The sequence below is a fragment of the Suillus subalutaceus genome (genome assembly GCF_016647625.1).
Source record: "Suillus subalutaceus strain FC151 chromosome Unknown DFJ58scaffold_285, whole genome shotgun sequence".
In the NCBI taxonomy this organism is placed as follows: domain Eukaryota; kingdom Fungi; phylum Basidiomycota; class Agaricomycetes; order Boletales; family Suillaceae; genus Suillus; species Suillus subalutaceus.
In genome coordinates, this window is record NW_024540534.1 from 1 (window position 1) to 25,771 (window position 25,771).

Genomic DNA, 25,771 nt, shown 5'->3' on the forward strand with positions numbered 1-25,771 from the left:
GCTCCACCGTGCGCTCCGCCATCTTTGTCTGAAAATGATTTTCAGACAGCGGTATCTTCGCTGCGAGATTCAGTGGCTGCGGGGTTGGCTTTGAAACTTTATACCCGGCTTGAAAATATGAATGCTCCTCGTTTCGCCAACTGCAGATTGCATCTACCTTGCATCGCATTTCGCGTCGCGGAGATCAGACGGAAGCGGGGGATAGCCCAGGAGACTCTTCTCACATACGGAATTAAGGCGGACGGGCTTCATAACTTGTTGATTACCACCAAAGACACGCTGACTCAGTTCACGTCGGCAAAGCCAACTCCACAGACATTCTTGCTTGTTCGTGCATGGGACCGTCGTCTCCTCGAGCTGCCTGATTTCGCAGAGCTACCTGCCTTCACAGACGATCTAACAAGTTTGGGAGATTGGTCCGAATCCGAGTCTCTGTTGGACCAGTTGCCCGGTATTTCTCCTGCTGTGCAGGATATGGCTGACTCGGAATCCCACTCGCGAGCACTGCAATTGATTGTTCGCCTTGGACAGTCCTTCAGTGCATTTTTGCTAGCACAGCAGCGCGGCGGAGAATACAAGAGGGTCGCAACAGATCATGATATCATTGCACAAGTCAGAGACATGACTTCTGTTCACTCCATGATGGACATTAGGACCCTAGAAATATTGTAGCTATATGATTTTTTTGATGCTAGAGATCTTAGAGCAGTCATCGTTTGTACCATGACGATGTATTCGCATACACTGATGCTCTTTTATCCTCTTCGAAGGGTACTCCAGCCATCTATGATCGATCATGATCTGCCTGTTAGTGGGATCTAGGGATTCGCACAAAAATTCATGTAGGGGTGCTCGCCGTCGCTGTCGGTTTCGTTTATTGACTAGCAGCTCAATCGGTTAAAATGAGTCGGTCCCGCGACCGTGACAAAGTGCGGTGGCTAGGACAAACAGTGAGAGTGCTATCCAAGGAACTTGCTGTCTTGCGGTCCAAGCATGGATGAACTTGGCAACAGCAACACAAGGGAGATAGGACTCAGAGGATCGCTACGGTCGAGCAGCACTAGTACACGAATCAACATCACCTTCAGCTATAACAACTTAAGTGCCAATCGCCACCTGAAACTCAAGTAGCTAGTACGATTGCGTTATTCAAGGACACCGATTTGCAGGAACTCGAGCCAGGCATCCAACCCGTTCTTTGGCAATTCATGCATTCCCTCCAGGTTTGCTCTCACCACAGCCACCCACCATCCATCTGAAAGCTTCGTCAATAGCCTCAATTTACCTATGTCAATCAATTCAGGTAGAGAAGCATGTATGTCGACACTTTTTGGAGACTTGAAGAAACGGAAAGACTCAGAACAGCGTCCGTCTGAAGATCCATTGTTGAGAGATTCGCATGTTGTAACAAAGTAACAATCTAGATGTTGCGACTTGTCGCCAAGGATGAAATAGACAATATTAGCAGGAATTTGGACGACATCTGTGGTGTGTTTTATTGATAACTTCAATGGCCGGTATGGGAGGATTTAATATGTATGATATATTAAACTCACAGGTGGAACGGAGTCATCGAAGTGCAGCAGGTAAGTAGCCCAAAGGGTTTCACTGATGTATCAGATGACCATCCACCCACTGATGGGCAATATTAATGAAGGAGACACACCTCTTCCTGATGATCCGTGACATAAAATCATGCAGGGTTCAGGCCCGCATTAGCACGCGGCGCCTGCTGCTACCGAACAGCTTATTTCGGTCCTTGGAGGTTTGAGCCCTGCTGTTTTCCACCCTTTCTTCCCTTCGCCATCATGCGCCATTGCAGTGTGTGCAAGATCGAGTGTGAAAAGCCGCTACGATGTTCAAAATGTCAGAAAACCTATGTGAGTACAAGCTGGTACGAGAGATAAAAACCTTTTATCTGATTTGTGATGGTCGGGACAGCTACTGCTCGTACGTGACAGGCATCTACGCTAGTGGGGAGTCTAACACAATAATTTTCTTCTAGTGCGGAGTGCCAGAAAGTTGACTGGAAGGTGCACAAACGCAGCGTCTGCACCAAGCCGGCCGTCTTACACAAGGTGGACAAAACTGATGAAAAAATGGAGTGGGCCGGGGTCGATGATGGGCACCATCAAACAGATGGAACAATTGGCTTGGGAAGAGCGTCGGCGGAACCCGATTCCTGCGCCAAAATGCGACTGGTTGTTTTGGGCGATTCCGTGGTACCCCTCCAGATGAGAACGACGAGGACGATGTGGAGGATGTAGGAGACTCCTTCAAGCGGTGCACGACTTGTGATTACACCATCTGTGAACATTGTACGCACCCAGATATGCAAGGTACGTTTCATGGCTTCCGTCTCCCATTTGTATTGCTGAATCTGTGAACCCCAGGTGTACCATACTTTAATCGCCCGCCAGGCACTTGCCGCTGTCTAAAGTCGAACTTTGGCGAAAGCTACTGCTTGTCGTCGCCCTGTTACCTTCACGGTGACGGTACTAAAGCCATACCACGATGATAGACACCCCGATATAGCGGACAGTGGGTATGGTGAAGATGCATTTGAAGCGAAGGAGCGGCAGTGCAGGACATGTGGTGTGATTGCACGATGCCTGAAGAAAGAGCATTTGAAGGACGCGCTTCCTGGAATGAATTAGCTATGTAAAATCTAGGCGACACTTACCTACTTCGTCACGGTCTGTCTTGACTCTTTCAGCTTGTTCCAGCATGAATTTTGGTCTAGGTCTTCTGATGTAACGTTGTTGTCTACCATTGATCGATATTTACAATGTTCGTCATTCAACAAGTTTATAATTAGCCATTACTAGACGCTAGTAGCTAACGTTCAAACGTTGAGCACCAAGTTTGAGCTTTGCGACTTATAAGCTCTGTCGGTATTGGATCGGCGAAGTTCAAGCTGAAACAAACATGGGGTTCCTTAGCGGGCTATCCGCTGTGCTCGCGTTTCGCACTATTCCAACCACTATCCTCATAACGGTCATTTATGCGGCAGTCTTCAGCACTTTGCTGATCACCGATCAGCTCCCGTCTGTGCCCAAGCATACACGGGGCTTGGATTTTCAGCAGACATACAGAGACTTGCACGAGGTGTGTTTGTTTTCATAGATATGCAACTGGTTCAATTCAGCTCTTTCAGGTGGCTGCTCGTCCGCATCCTTTCAACTCACACGCCAATGTTTTAGTTCGTTCCTACATCTTGGACCGAGTGCAGGGACATTGCTTCTTCCTATGATCATGTTTCCGTGGATTTCGACCTTTCTTCAAATGCGTCTTGGGCTTCAGGACTACTCTCCACCAACCCGTACGCAGTATACTACGAGTCCGACAATGTATTGGTCAAGGTCGAGGGGACTGATAAGGAGTATCAGGAATCAGGCGGGCTTCTGCTCAGTGCACACTGGGACTCTGTCAGTACTGCTCCTGGAGCAACGGATGACGGTATGGGCGTGGTGACGCTTTTGAGCATGGTGAAGTACTTTGCGGAGAACAGGCCCAGCCGGACGGTGGTGTTTAACATCAATAATGGCGAAGAAGACGGCTTGAATGGAGCGCATGCGTACGCTATAATTCTACTTTTGCATTTCACTCACTCATTTGGCTCGTCAGTTTCATGGAGCATCCGTGGGCCAATATCACTGATACCTTCTTGAACCTTGAAGGTGCCGCGGCAGGAGGGTGAACAGTTTAATGCAACTGTGTTGTATTACTTTGCTGACTGAAATCTTGAAGACGGCCACTACTTTTCCGAGCGACTTCTCGCGCTCCTCTGGCATCCTGGAGCACTTCTCGTCCCCACGCAAATGTCATCACTGGCGATGCGTTTTCGCGTGGTGTTATTCGCAGTGGTACAGACTACTCGGTTTACGAGCAAGCTGGACTCAAGGGGCTAGATTTTGCTTTCTACCGTGGCAGGAGCAGGTATCATACGAAGTACGACTCTATCCCTGGTATGTCCGATGACAAGAGCAAAAACGCGTTATGGGCTATGATGGAAGGAACACTGTCCTCGAGTCTCGTGCTTGCAAACGATGCAAAGGGAAAGACGAGGACCGAGTCCGTTGGACAGGGAAGTGAGCCAGTGTATTTCGACCGTGGGTTCTTTCCTTGCTATTCCACCTGGCTCCATCTATAACCCTCCTCTTATCAGTTTTTGGTGCCATTATGATCGTGTTCACATTCCAGACTCTGTGGATCGTGAACATCATCCTCCTTACCGTCGGGCCTGTTATTCTCCTGATGTTGGTCTACTTCGAGCATATCATCAGAGTCACGTCTCGTATTCGTTCTGGATACTATCGCGCTGCAAATGGTGATGTACACCGCGAGAGCTTTGTGGCGCGTGCGTCGGTGGAAATAAAACATTTCCTCAAAAGTTTTTGGGTCTGGTCCAAATTCTGGATCGCTTTGTTGCTTGGTGTTGGCCTCCAGATGCTTTTAGTGGTCGGATATGCGAAGCTGAATCCATTCGTGAGTGTCTACTTCCTCGTTCTCCGCGCTCACTCGCTTATCAATTGTCAGGTCATTCATACGCACCCTTGGCTTGTGCTTTTGTCTGCGTGGTCGCTGGCTTATCTCACAATAGTCCTTGCTCTCACCTTTCCACTGACAAAACATGGTGTTGTCCCTGCTCCAGAACAGCAAAAGCTGTCTATCCTCCTCCATCAGTATGTTCTGACATGGGCGCTGCTCGTATACACAACATCAGTCCTCACACTTGGGGGAACATATTTCATAACTGCTTGGAACGCGGTGGTTCTCCTTGGAGCCGTGTTTGCGTGTGTGGAAGGCATGGCTGGCGCTCGTGGATACGAAGACGAGGAAGAGATTGAAAGGCAACGACGTTACGTGCATGGTGTCCACTACGATGCCGTTGGCACCGCCGAGAATGGTCATCGGGACTCCGAAAACGGGCGCCAGCATGTGGACGTAATTGAGGAAACTGAGCCGACAGAGATTACACCTCTTATCGCTCAGCATGACCAGTCCACCCCGTTAGGTGAAGAGCAGGGTGCTATTGGCTGGTGGATTGCCCAGCTGTTGGTTGTTGTTCCGCTGCCTGTTATCCTAGTGTCTCATATCGCGGTCATCGTATTATTTGCGATGAACCAGACGCTCACAGACGGAGCCAGTCCGTTTGGTGGTGAGTGTTTTAACGGATCCTGTATTGCGCTGGCCTTCGTGAGCTGACGTGCCGTGCAGTTTATGGAGTAATCTCGATGCTGGCGTTACTCATTGTGCTTCCCCTTGCACCATTCAGTATGAACATGCATCGCTGGCTGAACACCATCATTCTCCTGATCTTCGTCTTGTCGACACTTTACACCTATCTTGCGTTCCCATTCTCACAAGAGACGCCACTCAAGGTCTATTTCGCTCAAAGCGTGGACCTAGACACGTCTCGTGTGGTCACCGAACTAACTGGGCCTCATCAATTCCTGTCGACCGTGATTATCCCCCGATTCCCGTCTGCATTTAACCAAGCCCTCAATTGTACAGATGCTCCAGACAAGCTCGGCCTGCAAACTTGTAAATGGGAGGTTGGGGATGCGTTTGTGCCCTCTCCGGGTAGAAGCGAGCGTCATTATGGACAGGGCCCTACTTCCTCCCTGGAGAAATGGGTAACCACATCCATCAAGCGTACGGGATCGAACAGCGCGCGCATCAAGGTACAAGGATTGAACACTCGAAGCTGCACTCTCCAATTCTCAGGGCAAACGCGTGAAAGAATTCCATCTTTCTGGTGACGGCGGAAAAGGTTTGCAAGGCGGCTCTGAGGTGCCTGAAGACGGGCTCGAGCAAATACGGCTGTGGAGCCGGGATTGGGAAAAGGAGTTTGAAGTGGATGTTGTATTTGCAGGAAACGAGGATGAGAAAGCCACGGGACGCGTGAGCTGCGGTTGGGCAGAGTATGAGAGTGCTACGGTTGGTGGGGGGCGTACTGAGGGCAAGATTCCATCATTGGAGGAGGTACTCCTTTTCTTGCCGGAGTGGGCGGTCGTCACCAAGGGCTCAGCTGCACTATTTGACGCCGGGTGGGAATTTGAGGTTTGAATATTTGCCAAGGCTCGAGCAAGTTATGTAGTATCTATTGAATTGGAATTTTGACAGCCCGTCGATCACATGGTTCCTCGCGGGTCGACGCAGGCTAAAAGTTATGTTCAGCGAATAGGGAGTTTCAATTGGAACCTGTGCGGGCTTTAAGGATGACATTCAATCGCCGTCAGCGGGTGTTAGCAGTGCCAAACCAGTACACGCCACGCCAAAGTACAACTAAGCATTGCGGCACACCTCCCGAAAGGATAAAATTATAATCCGCACCATATTCTATTCTGCATTATTCGAGCCCGCAGAAAATCACCCTTTGATCGAAGTTCACCGAACCCTGCCCTGCACCCATCCCAAAAGAATGGGCTAGAAAAATTATGCCATAGCGTGAGCTGACATCTGTTTCTCCGGCGATGCAAAGTGTTTGGCTGCACCTCACACTAATTGTGTATAAAAGGCCACCTAGTACCCACCCCAGTCCAGAAAACACCATCAGTATTCGACCATGAAATTCATTTCACTCACCACTATTGTCGTATCTGCCGCAGCGATGGCTGGCATAGCTATCGCATCTGATGATCTGATTATAACACCCATGGGCACACCCTGCGGCCCCGCTAGTGAGCCCTTTGCGGCCTACGTGCAGACTGCGTACTTACGGTTATTCACAGATACAGTGCTGTGCTCCGTGACAGGCCTCAAAGGTTATAACAACGGGAACGATTACGCTTATACCTGCGGACCTAAAGGGAGCGTTGTATCATACATACCGTGTAGCTGTCACAAATGCTGTAAGGTGGATCCTGATGGGAATAACTTCCAGTGTCCGGCAACTGAGTGAGTATGTCTTTCTCTGCTGCCTTTCGAACACAAGTGTTGATGCTGCTTAGGGTGTGAATTTCAGGAGTGTTGTGACGTAGCTCTTCAAGAACGTTCCAAATTTTGTATTATGTAATGTCGAATAATCTTCGGAGCGCGCAGATGAGTCTAGACTCTAGTTCTCGGATCGTCAATACAGAAATTCAATTGTTTCCGAATCATTGTAGCTAGGCGTGAATGCCAGCCTGGCCAGCACCACAGTTCTACACGCCACGTCAAAAATACAACTTGAAAGATATACTGATTGAAATATTGAACGCTGGCACCAAGCAGCTGGGCTACGTATACATAACAATATCAACGTAAGAAGAATGATTAGCCGATTTCCAGGAAGTTATAAAACTCCAACCACTACAGTTCATTTCAAAAGCCAAGAGGCAACCAGGATGTTACGTTTTCTTGTTGCCCTTCAAATCATTGGCCTTGCCGTGGCGTCCTCTTCAGACTTTTCTGACAAATGTTATTTCATCCCTCTCCCTTCCATACCACCCTCCACTGCCAACCGTACCGTACCATGGGGCGAACCAACAATAAAATACGCAAATGGTACGACATGCTGTTCTTCGCTGAACGAAATTCGAGACAATTTGGACACCATTGATGCACAGCTATTGCAACTATTGTCAACAAGGTGCGTCTAAGAGAGTTTATAGGATTCTTCATATCACTGAGATTTGTGCACGCAGAGCTTCGTACGTCAGAGAGGCAACCCGCTTCAAGTCCACACTTCCAGATGTCAATGATCCGTCTCGGAATGAGCAGGTGATACAGGGCGCTGTTGATGATGCTCCATCGGTGCATTTGCCACAGATTGTCGCTGAGATGGTGTATGAGGGCATCATCAATTCCAGTGTACTCTTCGAGGAATGCATAGTGAGTGCTATCCCTATTTCAGAAGTTATCTGTTCCTGATGGTTCAAAAAGTTCAACACCTATGATTATCATACCAAGGGTGTCGCACAAAAATCGCTCAAGTTAGCGGACTAGAAACATCTAATCGTGGGGCCGAAGTTCTAATTTTGGATTACCAGTTCCAATCAGGTTGAGCTCAATTTATGTAACGTACAATGTTTGTTACATATCTAAGTCACCTTCGACCTTGTGCATAACAGCCTGCTCAGTGCTGGCCCTGGGCCTTCGTATCGTCCTCTACTGATCTGTAATTTATACGCGCTCCTCTTGCTCCTGTTGACTTGTAGTGAGAAATGTTCGCAAGAAGGAGCCAAAAGGCAGTCGGGTTTGCAACAAGAAGAATTGCATCAAAGTCGAGGCGAGTTGTAAGTTTATATTCATGGTCCCTCCTTCTGACGTGGTGTTTGGAATCGCTAGACTTTACAGCGATCGTGCAGCAGTAAACAGAGATACCAAATCTATCGTCCAGATTTCACGGTCCAACATTTTTCGCTTTGGTGACCCAAACTTCGCGGCGCCGGTCTTCCGTGATGTTGAGTGGACTATCGACGAGGGTGAAAGCTGGGCTGTAATAGGGACGGGATCGAAGCAAAAAACAGCCCTTTTGCAGGTGTGTCATGCTAATATTCCAAAGTGTTTACATTGACAAATTTACGCTGCGCTTTAGACACTCCTAGGTCACCTACGTATAACTCCTCCTCCACCCTTACCTGGAGGACTATTTCCTTTCCTCTCGGATCCTCCACGCGACCCACACAACTGCGTGGCTCTTGTATCATTCGCGCATCGGCCCCGTGCAGCAGGTGGTGCCTTCTATGACTACACTTCTCGATACGGCGCAGTAAGAGAAGAAGACCGTATCACCCTTCGGGAAAGTATGTTTGGAGAATACGACTTTCTGAACATCCAGCCGAAAGGTGGAAAGGTGAAAACTCCCGTTGAAATTGCACAGGACGAAGCAAAGAAGGGCATCTTTGAGGACCTAACTTCGAGACTAGGTCTTTCCTCTCTATTGGATTTGCCTTTAATTGCTTTATCAAATGGCCAGACGCGTCGAGCACGCATTGTGAAGGCTATTTTGTCTGAACCAGAGCTCCTCGTACTTGACGAACCTTTGAGTGAGTCATTGAACTTAAATTCGACGAGCACAAAGTATAATTTCTGTACTTTACCCAGCCGGCCTTGACGTCAACACCCGCCCAGTCTTGTTGAATGTTCTTCGGTCACTGCATGAGTCTCGCAGTCCACGCATTATCATGGGTCTCAGGATGCAGGACCCTGTTCCTGACTGGATTTCGCACATTGCTCTAGTGACGGGCGAAACTATCTTGACAGGTGTAAAGGATGAAATCATGTCCAAGCACGCGGAACATCACGCAAAGGAAGTTGAACATAGAATGGCAAGCACCACTCAGTCATATCTGCAGCCCGGCCTTGATCATGGAAAGCCTGTAGTCGACATGCAGAACGTAAACGTATCATACGGCCCACGCAAGGCAACTACACCGTCCTTTATTGTTTCCATGTCAATGACGCTGTATTGATCCAGGTGCTCAAAAACATCAATTGGACCATTCGTGAAGGCCAGCGCTGGCATCTTCAAGGCGCAAATGGTGCGTCACAGACTCAAAATTCAACGAAACTTCAGGATTCTGACCAGTTCCGACCAGGTTCCGGGAAAACTACACTTATTTCGCTTCTGACTGGCGACCACCCCCAGTCTTACACTCAGCGAGGTGATTCGAACCTTGAGCTATTCTCCCGACCTCGGCAGCGTATCCCTACTCCACTCTTACGTTCGCTCATTGGCGTCGTTTCACCAGAGCTTGCGAATGCATACCCGCGACGCGCTGGCGTTAGTGTGTTCGACGTCGTAGGCACAGGATTTGACGGCGGTTTCGTCCCTGGTGGAAAGGACGGCGTAGGCGGGGGTCTAGAGGGCGCACTCAGCGACGAAGTCAGACAATGGAGAGTGAAACGCGTACACGAGGTCCTCAACGGCCTCGGCCCGACTTCCTGGGAGACAGAAACTGGCAGTTTCGCCGCTGGCGACGATCTGTTGGCACCGAACGAAGTATTTTCGAAACGGGAATTCGTGGATCTCTCCGCAGGCGAACAGAGTATCGTTCTGTTGATGCGGGCACTTGTGAGCCGCCCCCAACTTGTTTTGCTGGACGAAGTCTGGAGTGGTATGGACGAAAATATGGTTCGCGCTGCGAGGCGCTACCTTTGTGAGGGTGGTGTTGGGTCTGACCAAGCAGTGGTTGTTATTAGCCACTGGGAGGAAGAGGTGCCTTGGACGGTGCGAGATGGTTTGAGAAGATTTAAATTAGATGATGGGGAAGGACAAGAGTTCTAGAACTGTTCTCTGGAAAACCTGAGCGCGTTAGAGATAGAAGGTATTGTTTGCTTGATCCTTTGATAGACTACTCTAACTTCGAGGTCACCTGTAAAATTCCCCTTTCCAAGTAGTGAAATATACCAGCCACTGGCAGCCAGGCTCAAGGCTTTACTATAAGTCAACGTCACGTGTGACGCGCTGTCTACTGCTCGCTTGTAGTAGCGCTCACTAAGTCGATTTAATGGACCAAATTCACCTTGCCAAGGGTAAATGTCGTAAGTTACGCGCAGATCTTTCCCTCAAACTTTTACTGTGTTTATGTCTTCATCTATTCCACAACGATCAGTGCCCACTGCCAGTACGCTAAATTTGGAGAAGCATCGGACTTGTACAAATTCTAGGAGAAAAACTGAGCGCGTTAGAGATAGAAGGTATTGTTTGCTTGATCCTTCGATAGAGTCGGATAGACTACTCCACCTTCGAGGCTACCTGTAAAGTTCCTCTTCCACTAGCTGGATAGTGAAATATACCAGTCAGGCAGCCACGCTCCTTTATAAGTCAGCGTCACGCGTGACGCACTGTCTACTGTTCAAACGTTCACTAGCGCTCACTACGCGCAAATCTTTCCCTCAAACCCTTACTGTGTTTATGTCTTCATCTATTCCACAATGATCAGTGCCCACCAGCACGCTGGGTTTGGAGAACATCGGACTTGCACAAATTCTAGGAAGGACATGGAAGGACGCACGCTTTCAAAATAACCCCAATTGAGCAGGGCCAGATCCTCGTGGCCCCTCAAGGTAAGTGGCCACGCCGTGCGTAGTACGTACACATTCATTAACGCCCAGAGTGAGTATAAAAACACCAGTTTCTTGCATTTGTAAAATCGAGCCCACAACTCTTCAGTACTCCACGATGTCAGGCCATCAAGCGCTCGTTCAAGCGCTCTTGATGAAATCAATACTTGGCCAAGAGCTCATTGATACGAAGTTCCACCTATTTTCAGGCCGCTCAGGACATTCACGCAAAGTCTCCCATCTGCAAGCTTTGTCCGCCAACGACGTTGTTCTGACAGCGCGCTCCGAATTTTTGGCTGAGCGTAAGCTATCTTTCGCACATGAAGGTGGTGAGCTCGCTTACAATCAGAGTTGATAGTATTGTCCAGAACGGGACCATCTGACACTACGTTTGTCGACTTCGACAGTGGCTCAGCGTTCGAGGATGGCATGACTCTTGATGATTATGGATATGCTTCTGACAGCGATCTTGAAGATGAAGAAGAAGAAGAAGAAGAAGAAGAAGAAGAAGAAGAAGAAGAAGAAGAAGCTAGTCAGACGCCGACCAACGACAAAAAGGGTGAGTGATTCAAAAGAAGACCAGCGACTACGGTACGTTCTGACGTGTCTTGCAAGGAAATACGAGTGAATCAGATGAAAATGATGATGGTTTACTTGTCGTAGCGGACGGTAGTTGCAAAGTTGACTCGGCAGTCCGTGATCCCATCCCAGCCAGCCCACCACAAGCAGTGACGCCTATCACCTCTTCCCCAATTCAACATACAGTTGTCAACTGCCGGAACATACTAGTTCGAGACACGGCCTTCAGGACGTAAGTCACAAGTCATCATAATGGTGGCATGCCTTTGATTTATGTACCAGATGGAAAGCGCTCTTACTATATCTGTATACGAACAAGATCGTCTTCTCCCCACTCAAGTCTCAGGGACAGCCTAGAGCTCATGTGGAGGGCCCTAACCCTAGTACGTTGTGGCCTTGCTCACCAAAGTCCATGTATCGTTTAGGGTGTAAGGTTCGAGAAAACTTGCCTTGTCACTCCCCAATACGCTAATATACAATGGTCAGGTTCGACTTGACAGTGTTCGTGACAAAGCTTTCGATGCAATACGCGATAGTTTGAATGCAGATAACATTCTCCAAGAACTTTCCTGTTCATTTACATCGAAGTTGGTCGTTTCCTTGAGCAGGCTGTTTACCAGCTCACGTGATATCAGGTATCCTGCAATCCTGCAAATGCAAGTAGAAGTCCTAATCCAGCACATCGCGTCTGCCCCTGTTATCCAGAATATGCCTTCGCTGATCAGGAGGATCGTTGATTCGCAATTACCCCATGGTGCCGATATCATCATTGATTTGTACCAAAAATTCCTGCTGCAGTGCCATCCTCGAGCGCTTGCGCCTGCAAATGCGCCGACAGAGAAGGAACCGTCACCTCACCCCTTTGGTACCTTTGGAACGGCAGCGCCTGTTGGTAGCTTCGGAAAAGGTCTCTTCGGACAAAGTGCAGCGGTAACGCCTGTTAGTGTCACCGGAAAAAGTGAAGCGGGAGTGCCTGTTAGTGCCTTCGGACAAAGTGGAGTGCCCGCTAGTCCCTTCGGACAAAGTTCTTCGAAAGGTGGCAAGCCCAAGAAAAAGTAAGCGAATCGATATCAGTATCTTTCGTTGAAGTACTACATCAGCAATGTGTAACTTGGATTGTATGGATTGCGTCTACGATTGCTGTTGCGACGAGACTGTTTTCCCTGCTATTGCATACACAATCGTCGCGATTGCCAGCCACGAGCCACTGCGGAAGAATGATGACTGCACGTACACCCAGTCAGTTAAATACGGGAGGGATTCATCGAGTGTGTGTAGACCCTTACACAAAGAGTGTAGGTGCGTAATACAGTGCCTTGTTCACACGTCAGGCCTTATCCAACCATGCACCACTCCCCTTTGCCCACGATGACCTGGTTGATGCATGTTGCAGGCTGGTGATAACACCAAAATCCCCACCTAGTAGACCACATCCCCGGCTCTTGCCATTTCTATTTGGATTCCAGACTATCACTGATGTCAATTCGGTTATGATACGGAATACCGATAGATCTGTCAAGAAAGAATGATTGGCAGGGCCGTACTCAAAACATTCAAGAAGGAAAGCAGTCGATGCCTCGCCTTTTTGCTTGAATGACCTGAATACGATCGTAGACCATACTTGAGATGAATAACGCAAGACATGAAACTGGAGTTGTGTGCTGCCGAGCTCGGTCCTGCTAATCAGCGTCATATCTTGGACTTATCTTGGGCGTGATTTTTCATACATCGCCCTTTATTGTTTCCGTGTCAATGACGCTGTATTGATCTAGGTGCTCAAAAACATCAATTGGACCATTCGCGAAGGCCAGCGCTGGCATCTTAAAGGCGCAGATGGTGCGTCAAAATTCTACGAAACTGAAGCTTCAAGATTCTGACCAATTCCAACCAGGTTCCGGGAAAACTACACTTATTTCGCTTCTGACTGGCGACCATCCCCAGTCTTACACTCAGCGAGGTGGTTCGAACCTCGAGCTATTCTCCCGACCTCGGCAGCGTATCCCTACTCCACTCTTACGTTCGCTCATTGGCGTCGTTTCACCAGAGCTTGCGAATGCATACCCGCGACGCGCTGGCATTAGTGTGTTCGACGTCGTAGGCACAGGATTTGACGGCGGTTTCGTCCCTGGTGGAAAGGACGGCGTCGGCAGGGGTCTAGATGGCGCACTCAACAACGAAACCAGACAATGGAGAGTGAAACGCGTCCGCGAGGTCCTCAACGGCCTCGGTCCGACTTCCTGGGAGACAGAAAGTGGCAGTTTCGCCGCTGGCGACGAGCTGTTGGCACCGAACGAAGCCCAACTTGTTTTGCTGGACGAAGTCTGGAGTGGTATGGACGAAAATATGGTTCGCGCTGCGAGGCGCTACCTTTGCGAGGGCGGTGTTGGATCCGACCAAGCAGTGCTTGTTATTAGCCACTGGGAGGAAGAGGTGCCTTGGACGGTACGAGATGGTTTGAGAAGATTTAAATTAGATGATGGGGAAGGACAAGAGTTATAGAACTCTTCTCTGGAAAAACTGAGCGCGTTAGAGATAGAAGGTATTGTTTGCTCGATCCTGCGATAGACTACTCCACCTTCGAGGAAACAAGCCACCCGTGAAATTCCCTTTTCTGCTAGCACAGTGAAATATATTATCCTATGTGGACAGGCTCTATCCTACACCGTACCCGTACTCGCCAAACCAGAACCGCGGTGTTACCCGTACCCCTCATTTCTTTAGTCAGCGTCACGCGTGACACATCTACTACGCGCAGATCTTTCCCTCAAACTCTTACTATATGTTTATGTCTTCATCTATTTCACAATGATCGATCGATCGATCAGTACTTCATTTTCCACTGTCAGCACGCTAGATTTGGAGCACATTGGGTTTGCACAGATTCTAGGCAGGGCACGGAAGGACGCACGCTTTCAAGATTCAGGTTGAACCCAAGCTGGACCCCATCTTCATGCACACACGTGAAGTTCACGTTTGTGCATGAAGATGAAAGAAACATGATCTAACTCCAAAAAATTATCCGTCAGGTTTTTACAGGGACCTGCTTGGTGGGAAGCATTCATATATATGTGGTGCTACCTAGTACACAATTGCCTAGATTGATATATGGATGGGGACGCTCGCGACACGCGGATATTATCACAGAAATGGTCGATATTCTTGGCCGTTTCAATCTACCCGGTCCCCGATCGAGCAGGGACCATGATAGATCCTCGTGGCCCCTTATCGTATCGTCGCATGGCTTCGAAGGTATCGCAGAAGGCAAGTGGCCATGCCGTGCGCACGCATCCATTAACGCCCAGAGTGAGCATAAAAACATCAGTTTCTTGCACATGTAGAATCGAGCCCACAACCCTTCAGTCCTCTACGATGTCGGACCATCAAGCGATTGTTGAAGCGCTCTTGATGAAATCAATACTTGGCCAAGAGCTCGTTGATACGAAGTTCCACCTATTTTCAGGCCGCTCAGCACATTCACGTAAAGTCTCCCAACTGCAGGCTTTGTCCACCAACGACGTTGTTCTGACAGCGCGCTCCGATTTTTTGGCCGAGCGTAAGTTATCTTCCGCACATGAAGGTGGTGAGCTTGCTTACAAGCAGAGTTGACAGTATTGTCCAGAACAGGACCACCTGATGCTACGTTTGTCGACTTCGACGATGGTTCAGCGTTCGAGGATGGCGTGACGCTTGATGATTATGGATATGCTTCTGACAGCGATCTTGAAGACGAAGAAGTTGAAAAAGCTAGTCAAACGCCAGTCACCAACGAAAACGCCGCCACCAAGGGTAAGTGATTCAAAAGATCGGCGATGTACGTTCTGACGTCTCTTGTAAGGAAACACGAGTGAATCGGATGAAAATGACGATGGTTTACTTGTTGTGGCGGATGGTAGGTGCAAAGTTGACTCAACTATCCACGATCTCATCCCACCACAAGCAGTGACACCAATTACCTCTCCTTCAATTCAACACAAACTATCAGTTGTCAACTGCCGGAACATACTAGTTCGAGACACGGCATTCAGGACGTAAGTCGCAAGCCATCATATGGTGGCAGGCCTTTGATTTATGTATCAGATGGAAAGCGCTCTTGCTATATCTGTACACGAACAAGATCGTCTTCTCCCCACTCAAGTCTCAGGGACAGCCCAGAGCTCATGTGGAGGGCCCTAACCCTAGCACGTGGTGGCCTTGCTCACCAAAGTCCATGTATCGTTTAGGGTGTAAGGTTCGAGCAAACTTGCCTTATACTCCTCAAATACCCTAACACACAACGGTCAGGTTCGACTTGACAGTGTTCGTGACCAAGCTTTCGACGCAATACGCAATAGTTTGAATGCAGAAAACATTCTCCAAGAGCTTTCCTCTTCATTCACATCAAAGTTCGTCATTTCCTTGAGCAGGCCGTTTACCAGCTCACGTGATATCAGGTATCCTGCAATCCTGCAGATGCAAGTACAAGTCCTAATCCAGCACATCGCGTCCGCCCCTGTTATCCAGAATATGCCTTCGCTGATCAGGAGGATCGTTGATTCGCAATTACCTCATGGTGCCGATATTATCATTGATTTGTACCAAAAATTCCTGCTGCAGTGCCATCCTCGAGCGCTTGCGCTTGCAAATTCGCCGACAGAGAGGGAACCAACCCCTTCCCCACAACCGGCCTTCGGACAGAGTGCCTTCGGCCAGAGCGCCTTCGGACAGAGCGCCTTCGGACAGAGCGCCTTCGGACAGAGCGCCTTCGGACAAAGTGCCTTCGGAAAAAGTGCTTTCGGACAAAGTGCTTTCGGACAAAGTGCTTTCGGATAAAGCGCTTTTGAACAAAGTTCTTCGAGGGGCCCCAAGCCCAAGCCCAAGTAGGCAAATCGATATTTGTATCTTTCGTTAAAGTACTACATCAGCAAGGTGTAACTTGGATTGTATGGATTGCGTGTACGATTTCTATTGAATTTGTATGCGACGAGATCATTTTCTTTGTTAGTGCATACGAAAGCGTCGCAATTGCCAGCCACGAGTTACTGCGGGAGAATGATGACTGCACGTACACCCAGCCAGTCAAATACGGAAGGGACTCATTATCATCCTCAAGTGTGTGCGATTGTAGACCCTTACACAAGGAGTGTAGGTGCGTAATACAGTGCCTTGTTGATACGTCAAGCGTTAAATGACGATGCACCACTTCACTTTGGCCACGGCGACCTGGTGCGAGACCATTGATGCATGTCGCAGGCTGATGATAACATCAAAATCCCCACCTGGTAAACCACGTCTGCGGCTCTTGCCATTTTGCAGTCATCTATTCGGATTCCAAACTATCACTGATATCAACTTGGTCATGATATGATACAACTATCAAGAAAGAATGACTGGCAGGGCCGTGCTCAAACCATGCAAGAAGGAAGGCAGTCGATGCCTTACCTTTCTGCTTGAATGACCTGAGTACGGGGGACCACGATCATAGACCATACTTGAGATGAACAACGCAAGACATGAAGCTGGAGTTGTGTACTGCCGAGCTCGGTCCTGCTAATCAGCTTTCATACCTTGGACTTGATCTTCATAAATCGAGTGAGATAACAGACCGACACAACTCACTCGGAGGTCCGATGGATGTCACGAGCCAACCCCATCACTAACATTGCGACGGTCATAGGTGGCCAGGTACTAGTACTGATCCTGTGGTACGACGGATAAAAATGTATCTGTGAGTATATGCGTATGAAGATGATTTGCTGCGGGAGCCAATTCAATTTTGTCTTCAGCAAAGGTGAGACAGACGAACACAGACTCCTTGCACAGCACACTGCACTGGCTTTCCACAATCCTACTTTGTAGGATCTTCAGGCATGCGAATCATAAAATCTGCCCTCCCTTCCACGCCCATAACAGCGGCTTCCACTGTCTCATTTCGGTCGCACAAGAAATAATCTTCCTCCTTCAAGCCCTGGTCATTTTGCGTTACCACCACTAAGTAGAGTTGCGCTCTGCAGAGTGAAAATATGAGCCAAGGAATACCCAACACACAAACGTCAGAAGCACTGACACATTAACATCCAAGCGGAAGCTCTTGCATGCACCGGTAAGAACTTTGCCTATTCGTGTATGGGGCTTCGTGCTGAACTGTGCGTGCTGCGCGGAGGGTTTGTGCTGGATGCTAATGACGATTTTGGTGTGTGCAAGCTCAGGCGCTAGTTCGGCTATGTAGAATCATGTGGAGTCATGGCAAAGATGGATGATTGTACAAACAACGTACATTCTTGAGTGGCCTGAGTCGCTTGAGGCTGAGACACCGTTCGCCCTGCAGAACTTGAATTTGGCTCTTCTTTGATAGGTTGGCCTAATGTTTATGTGTAAGATCTCAGACGACAAAGAAGGAGATGCACTACCTAGTGGTTCATGTGTTTCGAAGGGGGCTCGGCCTTCTTGCGAGCTTCCAGCAACTGACGACACTTGCACGCGATGCGCAGGAGTTTCCTTTTCCCTCTTAATCGGTCGTTCTGTATCTATATATTTCGTTGTCACACATACCTGTGTAACAGACAGGAGCGACTCACCAGGGACATGCGGCATATTTTGTGCACGAACAATAGTCGTTCGGTTCTTAGCACTGAGTGCCGAGGGCTGAGGGTCACCAACGACAGGAGCTTTTTGTATCTGCTGCAACTCTGCAGCCAGTCTTGAGTTACGGTCAATCGCCTTTGGGCTATCTTCGTCATCAGACATAATGACCCGTCGTCGGCGACCGGATGGCCTAGTCCGCACAGTACTTGCCTCCTTCTCCTCCATCTGTTCGTTCTCCTCCTGCTCTTCCTCTTCCTCCTCCTGCTCCTCTGTATCCTGCTCTTTCTCCGCCTCGTCCTCGTCCTGTGCATCGTCCTCCTCGACATTGTTATTGTCCTTTGCTATATCACTGCATTCTCCCTCTGTATCTTCCAGTTCGTCAGAATCTCGGGCTTGCTCGTGCACCCGAGTATCTTCATGTTCTTCTTCAACAAGTTGTAATGCCTCTTCGCCGGATGGACCAGGCATAACCTCCTCCAAGTACACCTCCAGACAGCAGACAAGGTCCATCAAGCCTTCTTCTTCCCATGCCTCTTCATCGACCTCAAAGGCTGCGTCATCTTTACAAGGCACGAAGCTAAGGTTGCAGGTCGTTCGGAAGCACAGGGATGAGACTGGGCGGCCTTGGATAGCAAATTTCCGGTGCGCAAAAGATTGGAGGGACTGATACGACCACAAATGATTCAAAACTCACAAGAGAGGTTAACATGACACGCACTTTGAACTCGCGAACTTTGGATGCCGGACCCTTCCGTGTCACCACCTTTTTGCTAGCATACGATATCGTCAGGAAACGTAGTGGTACGGCGTCCCAGTCAATGCAGTTGTGGGTCATAATATACTGTGCTAGATTATAGAGATGTGATTACAAGAGCAGAACAACGTCGAGGCAATGCGAAGTTTCAAAACTTAAACAGCGCGTTGAAGACTTGAACTAGATTTAGGTGTCGCGTTCCTCACGTGCTTACTACGTTGCCACGTGATTGAAACGCGCATTCAAATTCCATCTTGACATGTTTTTAACTCGTCGCCTCCTCGATCGAGGGGGTTTTCAAAACTCAAATGAACACCCAAAAATCACTTTTCTCGCGGCCAAAATTTGGACTTCCGATGCTCATGTACAAGACATCATGCATCACGAACGAGCAGATAACCTCGCTTCTGCCGCCTCCAACTTTCAGCAGAGAGTAAATCAATGAGCTCCAGCCTCTCAGCTTAGCATTCGTGACACGAAATTCACTTCAACGGTCAACCACCTTACCAGACTCACCACTACAACTTTCAAAAACTTGGTCTGCATCTCCTGCCAGGCGACTAACATGAAGTAAGTACTTTGCCATCGCAGAAAGGCATGTCATGAAATCAACAATCGAACGTGTAAACTACACAATGACATGTCATACGAACACAGACATATACAATACAGAGAGACTAGTGGCCATGAGGCCTATAATTCTGAGGAACAAGCTGCCTGAAAGATATGTCCCAACCAACACAGCTATATCGAAGAAGGCCAGTGACGCTATCAGGAGGTACGTGGGCAACGCTAGGAAGAAAAAGAATGTGATACATGTCACATTTCTCCGACAGCGTTCCTGCAAAAACTTTGAAATAAAAAGATAACTCAAAAGTGGGTGTATGCTCACCTGCAGTGACGAGGCAGAAAAGTCCACGAGCACAAACAACCACACCTTAGAAACCAGGAAGCTCCAGACTAGACAGATAAGCCATGCGAGGATATACGGATAAGGAGTACACCGGTCGAATAACGTCGAGACGGGTAGCAATTGGGAAGATATGGCGCGCTGGATGAGAAATACGGGTGTCGGTGCAAGACACGAGAAAGTCGTAGAGCCGGAAATCACGAGTTCGAGGTGGCACACGAGATCTGCTCTCAGCTGTATCCAGTATGTTTCATCTGCGAGTGCGTGTTCTAAGCGTGCTTCATCGATGCTGCCGGCGGCAGAAAGTAGGACTATGCAAATGTCAGGTGTATACAGTAAACATGCCAAGGCACTCACTGCGAAGTACTGGAGAACTTGGAAGCTGCGAAATATTGTCCTTCTCGAGCAGAGGCGCCTCCTCATCAGTCAACCGCTTATCGACACTATTGGGTGGTTATAACATCCGATGGTGGCGACAGCCGCTGCGTGGGGGTCAAGGCGGGAGTGGTGGCAGTGGCGGGGGTCGAGTCAGACGTGATATATTTCTCCGCGTCCATAGAATCTGGAAGCGAGCAGACGAGGATGCTGATCCGCAACGACAAATCTGCCTCTGAACTGTGCTAGACGATTCGATTATAGCGCAAGCGGATAGAACACTGGGAGTGAATGAAGATAATCTATGTACTCAGGAGTCGCTGAGCTCAGTTCTTAAATCATAAACCGTCAGCCGCTGACATAATAGTCCATTCTGGTTCAACCTGACATACTGACCAGGTTATTATCCGGACCATCTCTGATGATCAGCGCGGCCCGAGACTGAGCCCATGTTTGAAAGGCTTGGGTGACAACACGTGGTTATAATGCATTCACACAAGAAGAATTACCGAACGGAAGAGAATTTTAAAGCTTTGGGGGATGACCTCATTTGAGTCACTACCACAGCCACTTCGATCAGCTCCGCTGAGCATCGAAATTATTCTGCGAAGTAGTACTACCAAAGTAAGAGTGTAGTGTTCGCAGAGCTGGTGTTTCGCCTTGAGCAAGATGGTGATACCGGGCAAGTATCAAGACACACCATTTGGACGTCGGGGCCGTGCGCAGTCCTCATTAGACGGCTGTTGACGACATCGTGCATGACATGGACCGGTGCATTTTGATAAGGAATCCAGAGAAAACCAAACAAACCGAGAATCCGATGTAGTCCAGTATTAATATTGTTATTGATAGAGGCTTGGAGGTAGTGATGTTCTGCCAGAAGATAAATCCTGCCAATGGAAGATATAACGATGCGAGTATAGCGTACCAGATAGACGAGTAAGCTGACCTATCTACACAACAATCACTAACGTTATAGTCGCAAGGGTTGTGTTTTGTTCTCCTACTGCTGGGCTACGCTTACTGATATCGATATGTAGCCTTCGTTATAAGCTCGGTCACGGAGGTACATACAGAAGCGGAACTCACGATGGGAAGCCTCTCTTCGGAAATACTGTCAGTGGCCCGAACCCCGTACTTGCTAATATTTGGAAGGGACGGATTACAGTTTGTTGGGCAAGAGTGGAGACTTCGGAAGGAAATTGAGACCACAGAATGTCTTCTGTTAGCCGTCGCAGATTGACAAGACCAGCGAGAATAGATTCTGTGGTCTCCACTGTTTAGCTTTTTCCTCCATATACATGAAAAGAGTGAGATGGAGGTGAAGATAAAATCGCTGTGAGCAGAAACTTAATAACTTATGCGAAGAGTCAACGTGGTTGTGACGTCGATACGGTACTGTCACAAATTGTCACAGATTTTCATGATGCTTATTCTTTACCACATATTTTTTTTGACGAAGAGACACGTCAAATATTGCAGAAATTAGATGTGAGGTGGGTTGAAACTTGACAGCGATCTTCGCGATCCGAGAACTGGAGACTCGAGTCATGCAGGTTGTCTGTGAGGAAAGCCTGAGGCGCGTATTCGACATTACATAATACAAAATTTGGAACGATCATGTGATAACGATCAATCATTGACCCCAGAACCTCAATGTATGCCATACGCATTGACACTCAGGCTATGTCACAGCGCTCCTTTCACGGCCTGAACATGCTAAGCAACATTAACACTCGGGTTCGAGAGACAGCAGAAGACATGCTCACTCAGTTTCCACACTGGAAGTCATCCCCATTAGAAACCACCGTACAGCAATTACTGCAGGAACACGGCGTGTATGATATAATTGTCCCCTTGGGTCCGCAGAAGAAGCCGAAGTCGTTCCCGTTGTTGTAACCTTTGAAGCCTGTTGAGCATTGCACAGAATCTGTGGATAACCGTAAGTACGCAGTCTGCACGTAGACCGCAAAAGCGCTCACCATCAGGGGAGCAGGGTAGGCCCTTGGGTGTTAAAACCAGATCCTCAGATGCGATAGCTACACCAGCCATCGCTGCGGCAGATACGATAATAGTGGTGAGTGAAGTGAATTTCATAGTCGAATCCTGATGGTGTTTTCTGGACCCGGTGAGGTGGGTCACGGTTGGCTTTTATACACAATTAGTGTAAGGTCCAGCCAAACACTTACACCGCTGGATGCTCGGCAATGAAACAGATGCCAGCTCATGCCCCGTGGCACAATTTTCTTCTAGCCCATTCTTTTGGTACTAGGGCTCGGTGAACGTCAGTCAATATAACGATGACTTATTCACAATTTTCACGATTGATGGGGTAGATGCACGCATGCAATATAATCAAACGATCATGGGATCATCGTCAAACGTTTCTACTAGGAGTAGACTGGGGTAGGAACCAGTATGATATGTATAATGTTTGTGACAAAATCTTGATCGGCATAAGCAGTGTCCAAATGACTTTTTGATCTCACAGTTGCAGTGGTGTATCATCGTATTTATTGTGTCCAACATGCTGACACTCACCACATGCCCTGCCCCAGCGCACCAGTTCGCCAATCTCATTTTTATACTGATCCGGCCTTGATGATTGTACTGGAGATAAGTAGCATCCCCGTATTCCCATTGTTGAAATTATGCGATGACGAATGTCGAACAATATACGTCCTAACAGTCAAATATATCTTTTTTTCTCTCAGTTGCTTGTTCCCCACGGCAATATACACTCATTCGCGAATAAGTAAAATGGGGAAAATCGAATGGAATTGAGTTAACGTCAAGCGACATCGAGGCGTGATGCTCGTGATGCTACCCATGAATCACAGTCACGCAGGGCCAAGCAAAGCCCTCTACCTTTTTCGCGTAGGATCGATATCAATCCGGGTCTCTTGCTCGAGGTGTTGTCCTGGTATCCAATTAGCACAGGATCCCAGGTCAGGAAGGATTGACTTTGAAGAGAAATCCCTACCATGTGGACACGTCTTCCTCTCAAGTAAGTCAAAAGACATGAATATGATGAATGAAGTATTATACCTGGCAAGCCCTGTTTCATAAGCTTCCAGTTGCTGAGGACATCTCTTGTGAGAAAGAATAGGCGAATATATTTCGCGTGCGTGATAATATGGTTAATGAAGCGCGGAAGACGACATTAGTTTGAGCGAAGTAGAGAGATTCATCAAAGTGACCACGAAAGACCAGTGATCAAGGAAACGTAGGGGGAGAGGCACGAAGAACTAGCAAGGACTGAGTTTCTCTTCTCAAGAACAACACCGGCAGTTACAGTGAGCGTGGTTGTCGTGTTGTACTAGAAACATAAGGGAATGGTTGTATCGAGCCGGGGTCGTGGCGGGGACGACTGACATGGTAGGCGGATGAGAAGATGCGGGTGGTTTTTCTACCAAGTTCCGCCAGTTCTTCCGGTAGAACTGCTTCAAAATAGTTCTGCCCGCATCACTCGTACTAAAAGAATGGGCTAGCAGACAATCATGCCACGGGGCGTGAGTTAGCACCTGTTTCATTGCCGAGCACCCAGCGATGTAAGTGTTTGACTGCACCTTGCACTAATTGTGTATAAAAGCCAACCGACAGTGACCCACCCCGGTCCATAAAACACCATCGGGATTCGACTATGAAATTCTCTTCACTCACCACTATTATCATGTTTGCTGCAGCGATGGCTGGCGTAGCTATCGCTGACTCGGACGATACAACACCCATGAACCGCAGTGCTCAATAGGCATGCAAGGTTTCAACATCGAGAACGATTACGGCTTTTTTTGCGGATCTGATTGGACAATTTTATCATACATGTCGTGTTCCTGCAAAAATTGCTATAAGGCGGTTGCTAATGGGAATGATGTCCAGCTGGTGTGGAAACTGAGTGAGCCTGTCTTTCTCTGTTGCCTTTCGAGCCCGAGTGTTAATGTTACTTACCTAGCATCATGAGGGCGTGGAAGGAGCGCTGTGACAATGTTAACCTGGGTGTCAATGTGTAATAAAGATCGTCATGACATCATGATGATCACGTTCCAAATTTTGTATGTGTATTAGCTCGCAATCATGACGCAGCACTCAATAGCCTTTCGGTGATTGTTCCCCAGAGGGTGATGTCGAATACGAGTGATGGCGCCTTCCTCGCATGACCGCATATGTTCTCGAATCACGAAAGCGGTCAAGACGATACTACTAGCGGAAAACTTAGTGTACTTGGCGTAACAGCGTCTTGGGCGCGATATCTTGGGTTTGGACAGGTACTAGTATTTAATTCCAATATTAAATTTTTATAATTCGCCACACGCATCGACGTGCTTCGTTCACGCACATATCAAGCAATCGCGCATTGATGTATATAAATGCTTGCAGCTAGGTACCGACATCGCCGCATACCCTGGCATGTGCTCACCTTCACACGATAGCGACGAGAATACATGAAACTGTTTGGTAAAGCTCGTCACTATCTGGTACATGAGAACACAAAGAGGGTACACGCCACGAGATGTATCAGAATCATTCTACTCATCTGTCAGTGTATCATATTAGCCAAAGCGAAAACAAAATCAAAAAGAACAATTGAAATACCTGTATATGTCGCGCAAGTTTAAATATTTGTCTTCATATAGTTAAGCTAGCGGGTGGTGTGTTACTTACTGGTATTTGCTGAATGTACGTGAAGGCAGTAGGAAAAGACGGGCTCGCTCAGTATCCACACTGGAAGTCATCCCCATCAGCAACCACCATGCAACAATTTTTGCAGGAACACGGTGTCCATGATAAAATCGTCCAATCAGGTCCGCAGAAAAACCCGTAATCCTTTTCGTCGTTGAAACCCTGCAGGTCTGTTGAGCACTGCACTGAATCTATGGATAACCGTAAGTACACGGTCTGCACGTAGGCCACAAAGGTGCTCACCATTTGGGTTACAGGGTAGGCCGCCGGGTGATGCAGTATCGTATAGCAAGCCCTGAGCGATAGCTACGCCAGCCATCGCTGTGGCAGATATGACGATAGTGGTGAGTGAAGTGAATTTCATAGTCGAGTCCCGATAGTGTTTTCTGCATCGGATCGGGTGCTAGGCTGTCTTTTATACACAAGTAGTGAAAGGTGCAGCCAATTACTTTATGTGCTTGTATCACTGGACGCTCGGAAATGAAACAGATGCCAGCTCACGGCCCGTGGCGTAATTTTTTCTAGCTCATTGTTTTGGTATGGGTGTAGCCGTGTAGGTAGGCCTCGGTGAACTTGGTCGATAACAATAGTGGGATTCAAAGCTGGTCTTGAAACTTCCCTGAAAGCGTTAACAAACATGCAAACTTTTCGGAACCCCGGCAGCAGGCATCGGAGTCTGAAATCAAAACTTCATGCTACACATGAACGATGCCCCCAATACGCCCATCCGCTGTAAGACGTTCAGCACGCCTCCAACAGCTTTCTCAAATATCTGCTGGTCTGAATATGAGCCAGTTCCAACCACCACTGCAACCACCACAACCACCGCAACCACCGCAACCTTCGCGTGGCAGGGGGAGGGCTAGGGCTACATCAGTAAATTCACACATTGCTTAACTTCCTTTTTTGTGACTTGC

General features: G+C 48.2%; 9 protein-coding genes across 9 annotated transcripts; 7 read left to right on the forward strand and 2 right to left on the reverse strand.

Annotated features, from left to right (window-relative positions):
• Positions 1-993: 993 nt before the first annotated feature.
• DFJ58DRAFT_848240 (uncharacterized protein) lies at positions 994-2,518 on the forward strand (the record flags this gene model as incomplete). The annotated part of the gene is made up of 9 exons (XM_041393602.1): positions 994-1,102; positions 1,132-1,223; positions 1,304-1,315; positions 1,425-1,488; positions 1,559-1,586; positions 1,823-1,880; positions 1,942-1,950; positions 2,162-2,339; positions 2,394-2,518. The coding sequence occupies 9 exons, from the start codon at positions 994-996 to the stop codon at positions 2,516-2,518; spliced, it is 675 nt and encodes a 224-aa protein (XP_041235552.1).
• A 410-nt stretch (positions 2,519-2,928) lies between these two features.
• DFJ58DRAFT_736662 (uncharacterized protein) lies at positions 2,929-6,072 on the forward strand (the record flags this gene model as incomplete). The annotated part of the gene is made up of 8 exons (XM_041386821.1): positions 2,929-3,108; positions 3,204-3,577; positions 3,628-3,696; positions 3,751-4,112; positions 4,169-4,488; positions 4,540-5,161; positions 5,221-5,658; positions 5,711-6,072. The coding sequence occupies 8 exons, from the start codon at positions 2,929-2,931 to the stop codon at positions 6,070-6,072; spliced, it is 2,727 nt and encodes a 908-aa protein (XP_041235553.1).
• Positions 6,073-6,401: 329 nt separating this feature from the next.
• DFJ58DRAFT_249211 (uncharacterized protein) lies at positions 6,402-6,983 on the forward strand. Its single transcript, XM_041379460.1, has 2 exons — positions 6,402-6,686; positions 6,738-6,983. Exons 1-2 carry the CDS (start codon positions 6,572-6,574, stop codon positions 6,905-6,907), a joined length of 285 nt encoding a protein of 94 aa, XP_041235554.1. The 5' UTR covers positions 6,402-6,571; the 3' UTR covers positions 6,908-6,983.
• Positions 6,984-7,283: 300 nt separating this feature from the next.
• On the forward strand, positions 7,284-8,016 carry DFJ58DRAFT_691932 (chorismate mutase). Its single transcript, XM_041383401.1, has 3 exons — positions 7,284-7,576; positions 7,632-7,818; positions 7,870-8,016. The coding sequence occupies exons 1-3, from the start codon at positions 7,332-7,334 to the stop codon at positions 7,930-7,932; spliced, it is 495 nt and encodes a 164-aa protein (XP_041235555.1). The 5' UTR covers positions 7,284-7,331; the 3' UTR covers positions 7,933-8,016.
• Positions 8,017-10,503, forward strand: DFJ58DRAFT_824014 (P-loop containing nucleoside triphosphate hydrolase protein). The gene is made up of 6 exons (XM_041392138.1): positions 8,017-8,215; positions 8,275-8,467; positions 8,525-8,975; positions 9,034-9,353; positions 9,407-9,470; positions 9,528-10,503. Exons 1-6 carry the CDS (start codon positions 8,151-8,153, stop codon positions 10,214-10,216), a joined length of 1,782 nt encoding a protein of 593 aa, XP_041235556.1. The 5' UTR covers positions 8,017-8,150; the 3' UTR covers positions 10,217-10,503.
• Positions 10,504-11,202: 699 nt separating this feature from the next.
• DFJ58DRAFT_249263 (uncharacterized protein) lies at positions 11,203-12,669 on the forward strand. The gene is made up of 6 exons (XM_041379461.1): positions 11,203-11,321; positions 11,403-11,554; positions 11,611-11,806; positions 11,857-12,007; positions 12,061-12,161; positions 12,210-12,669. The coding sequence occupies exons 2-6, from the start codon at positions 11,425-11,427 to the stop codon at positions 12,631-12,633; spliced, it is 1,002 nt and encodes a 333-aa protein (XP_041235557.1). The 5' UTR covers positions 11,203-11,321; positions 11,403-11,424; the 3' UTR covers positions 12,634-12,669.
• A 1,671-nt stretch (positions 12,670-14,340) lies between these two features.
• On the forward strand, positions 14,341-16,383 carry DFJ58DRAFT_750488 (uncharacterized protein; the record flags this gene model as incomplete). Its single annotated transcript, XM_041387745.1, has 6 exons — positions 14,341-15,127; positions 15,184-15,360; positions 15,410-15,602; positions 15,652-15,802; positions 15,856-15,956; positions 16,005-16,383. Exons 1-6 carry the CDS (start codon positions 14,680-14,682, stop codon positions 16,381-16,383), a joined length of 1,449 nt encoding a protein of 482 aa, XP_041235558.1. The 5' UTR covers positions 14,341-14,679.
• An 804-nt stretch (positions 16,384-17,187) lies between these two features.
• Positions 17,188-19,033, reverse strand: DFJ58DRAFT_824025 (uncharacterized protein). The gene is made up of 6 exons (XM_041392139.1): positions 18,854-19,033; positions 18,129-18,798; positions 17,961-18,077; positions 17,828-17,911; positions 17,618-17,771; positions 17,188-17,558 (listed from the first exon to the last, which is right to left on the reverse strand). The coding sequence occupies exons 1-6, from the start codon at positions 18,968-18,970 to the stop codon at positions 17,399-17,401; spliced, it is 1,302 nt and encodes a 433-aa protein (XP_041235559.1). The 5' UTR covers positions 18,971-19,033; the 3' UTR covers positions 17,188-17,398.
• Positions 19,034-24,688: 5,655 nt separating this feature from the next.
• Positions 24,689-25,439, reverse strand: DFJ58DRAFT_249421 (uncharacterized protein). Its single transcript, XM_041379462.1, has 4 exons — positions 25,356-25,439; positions 25,098-25,302; positions 24,837-25,045; positions 24,689-24,708 (listed from the first exon to the last, which is right to left on the reverse strand). Exons 2-3 carry the CDS (start codon positions 25,216-25,218, stop codon positions 24,885-24,887), a joined length of 282 nt encoding a protein of 93 aa, XP_041235560.1. The 5' UTR covers positions 25,219-25,302; positions 25,356-25,439; the 3' UTR covers positions 24,689-24,708; positions 24,837-24,884.
• Between the last annotated feature and the right edge of the window lie 332 nt (positions 25,440-25,771).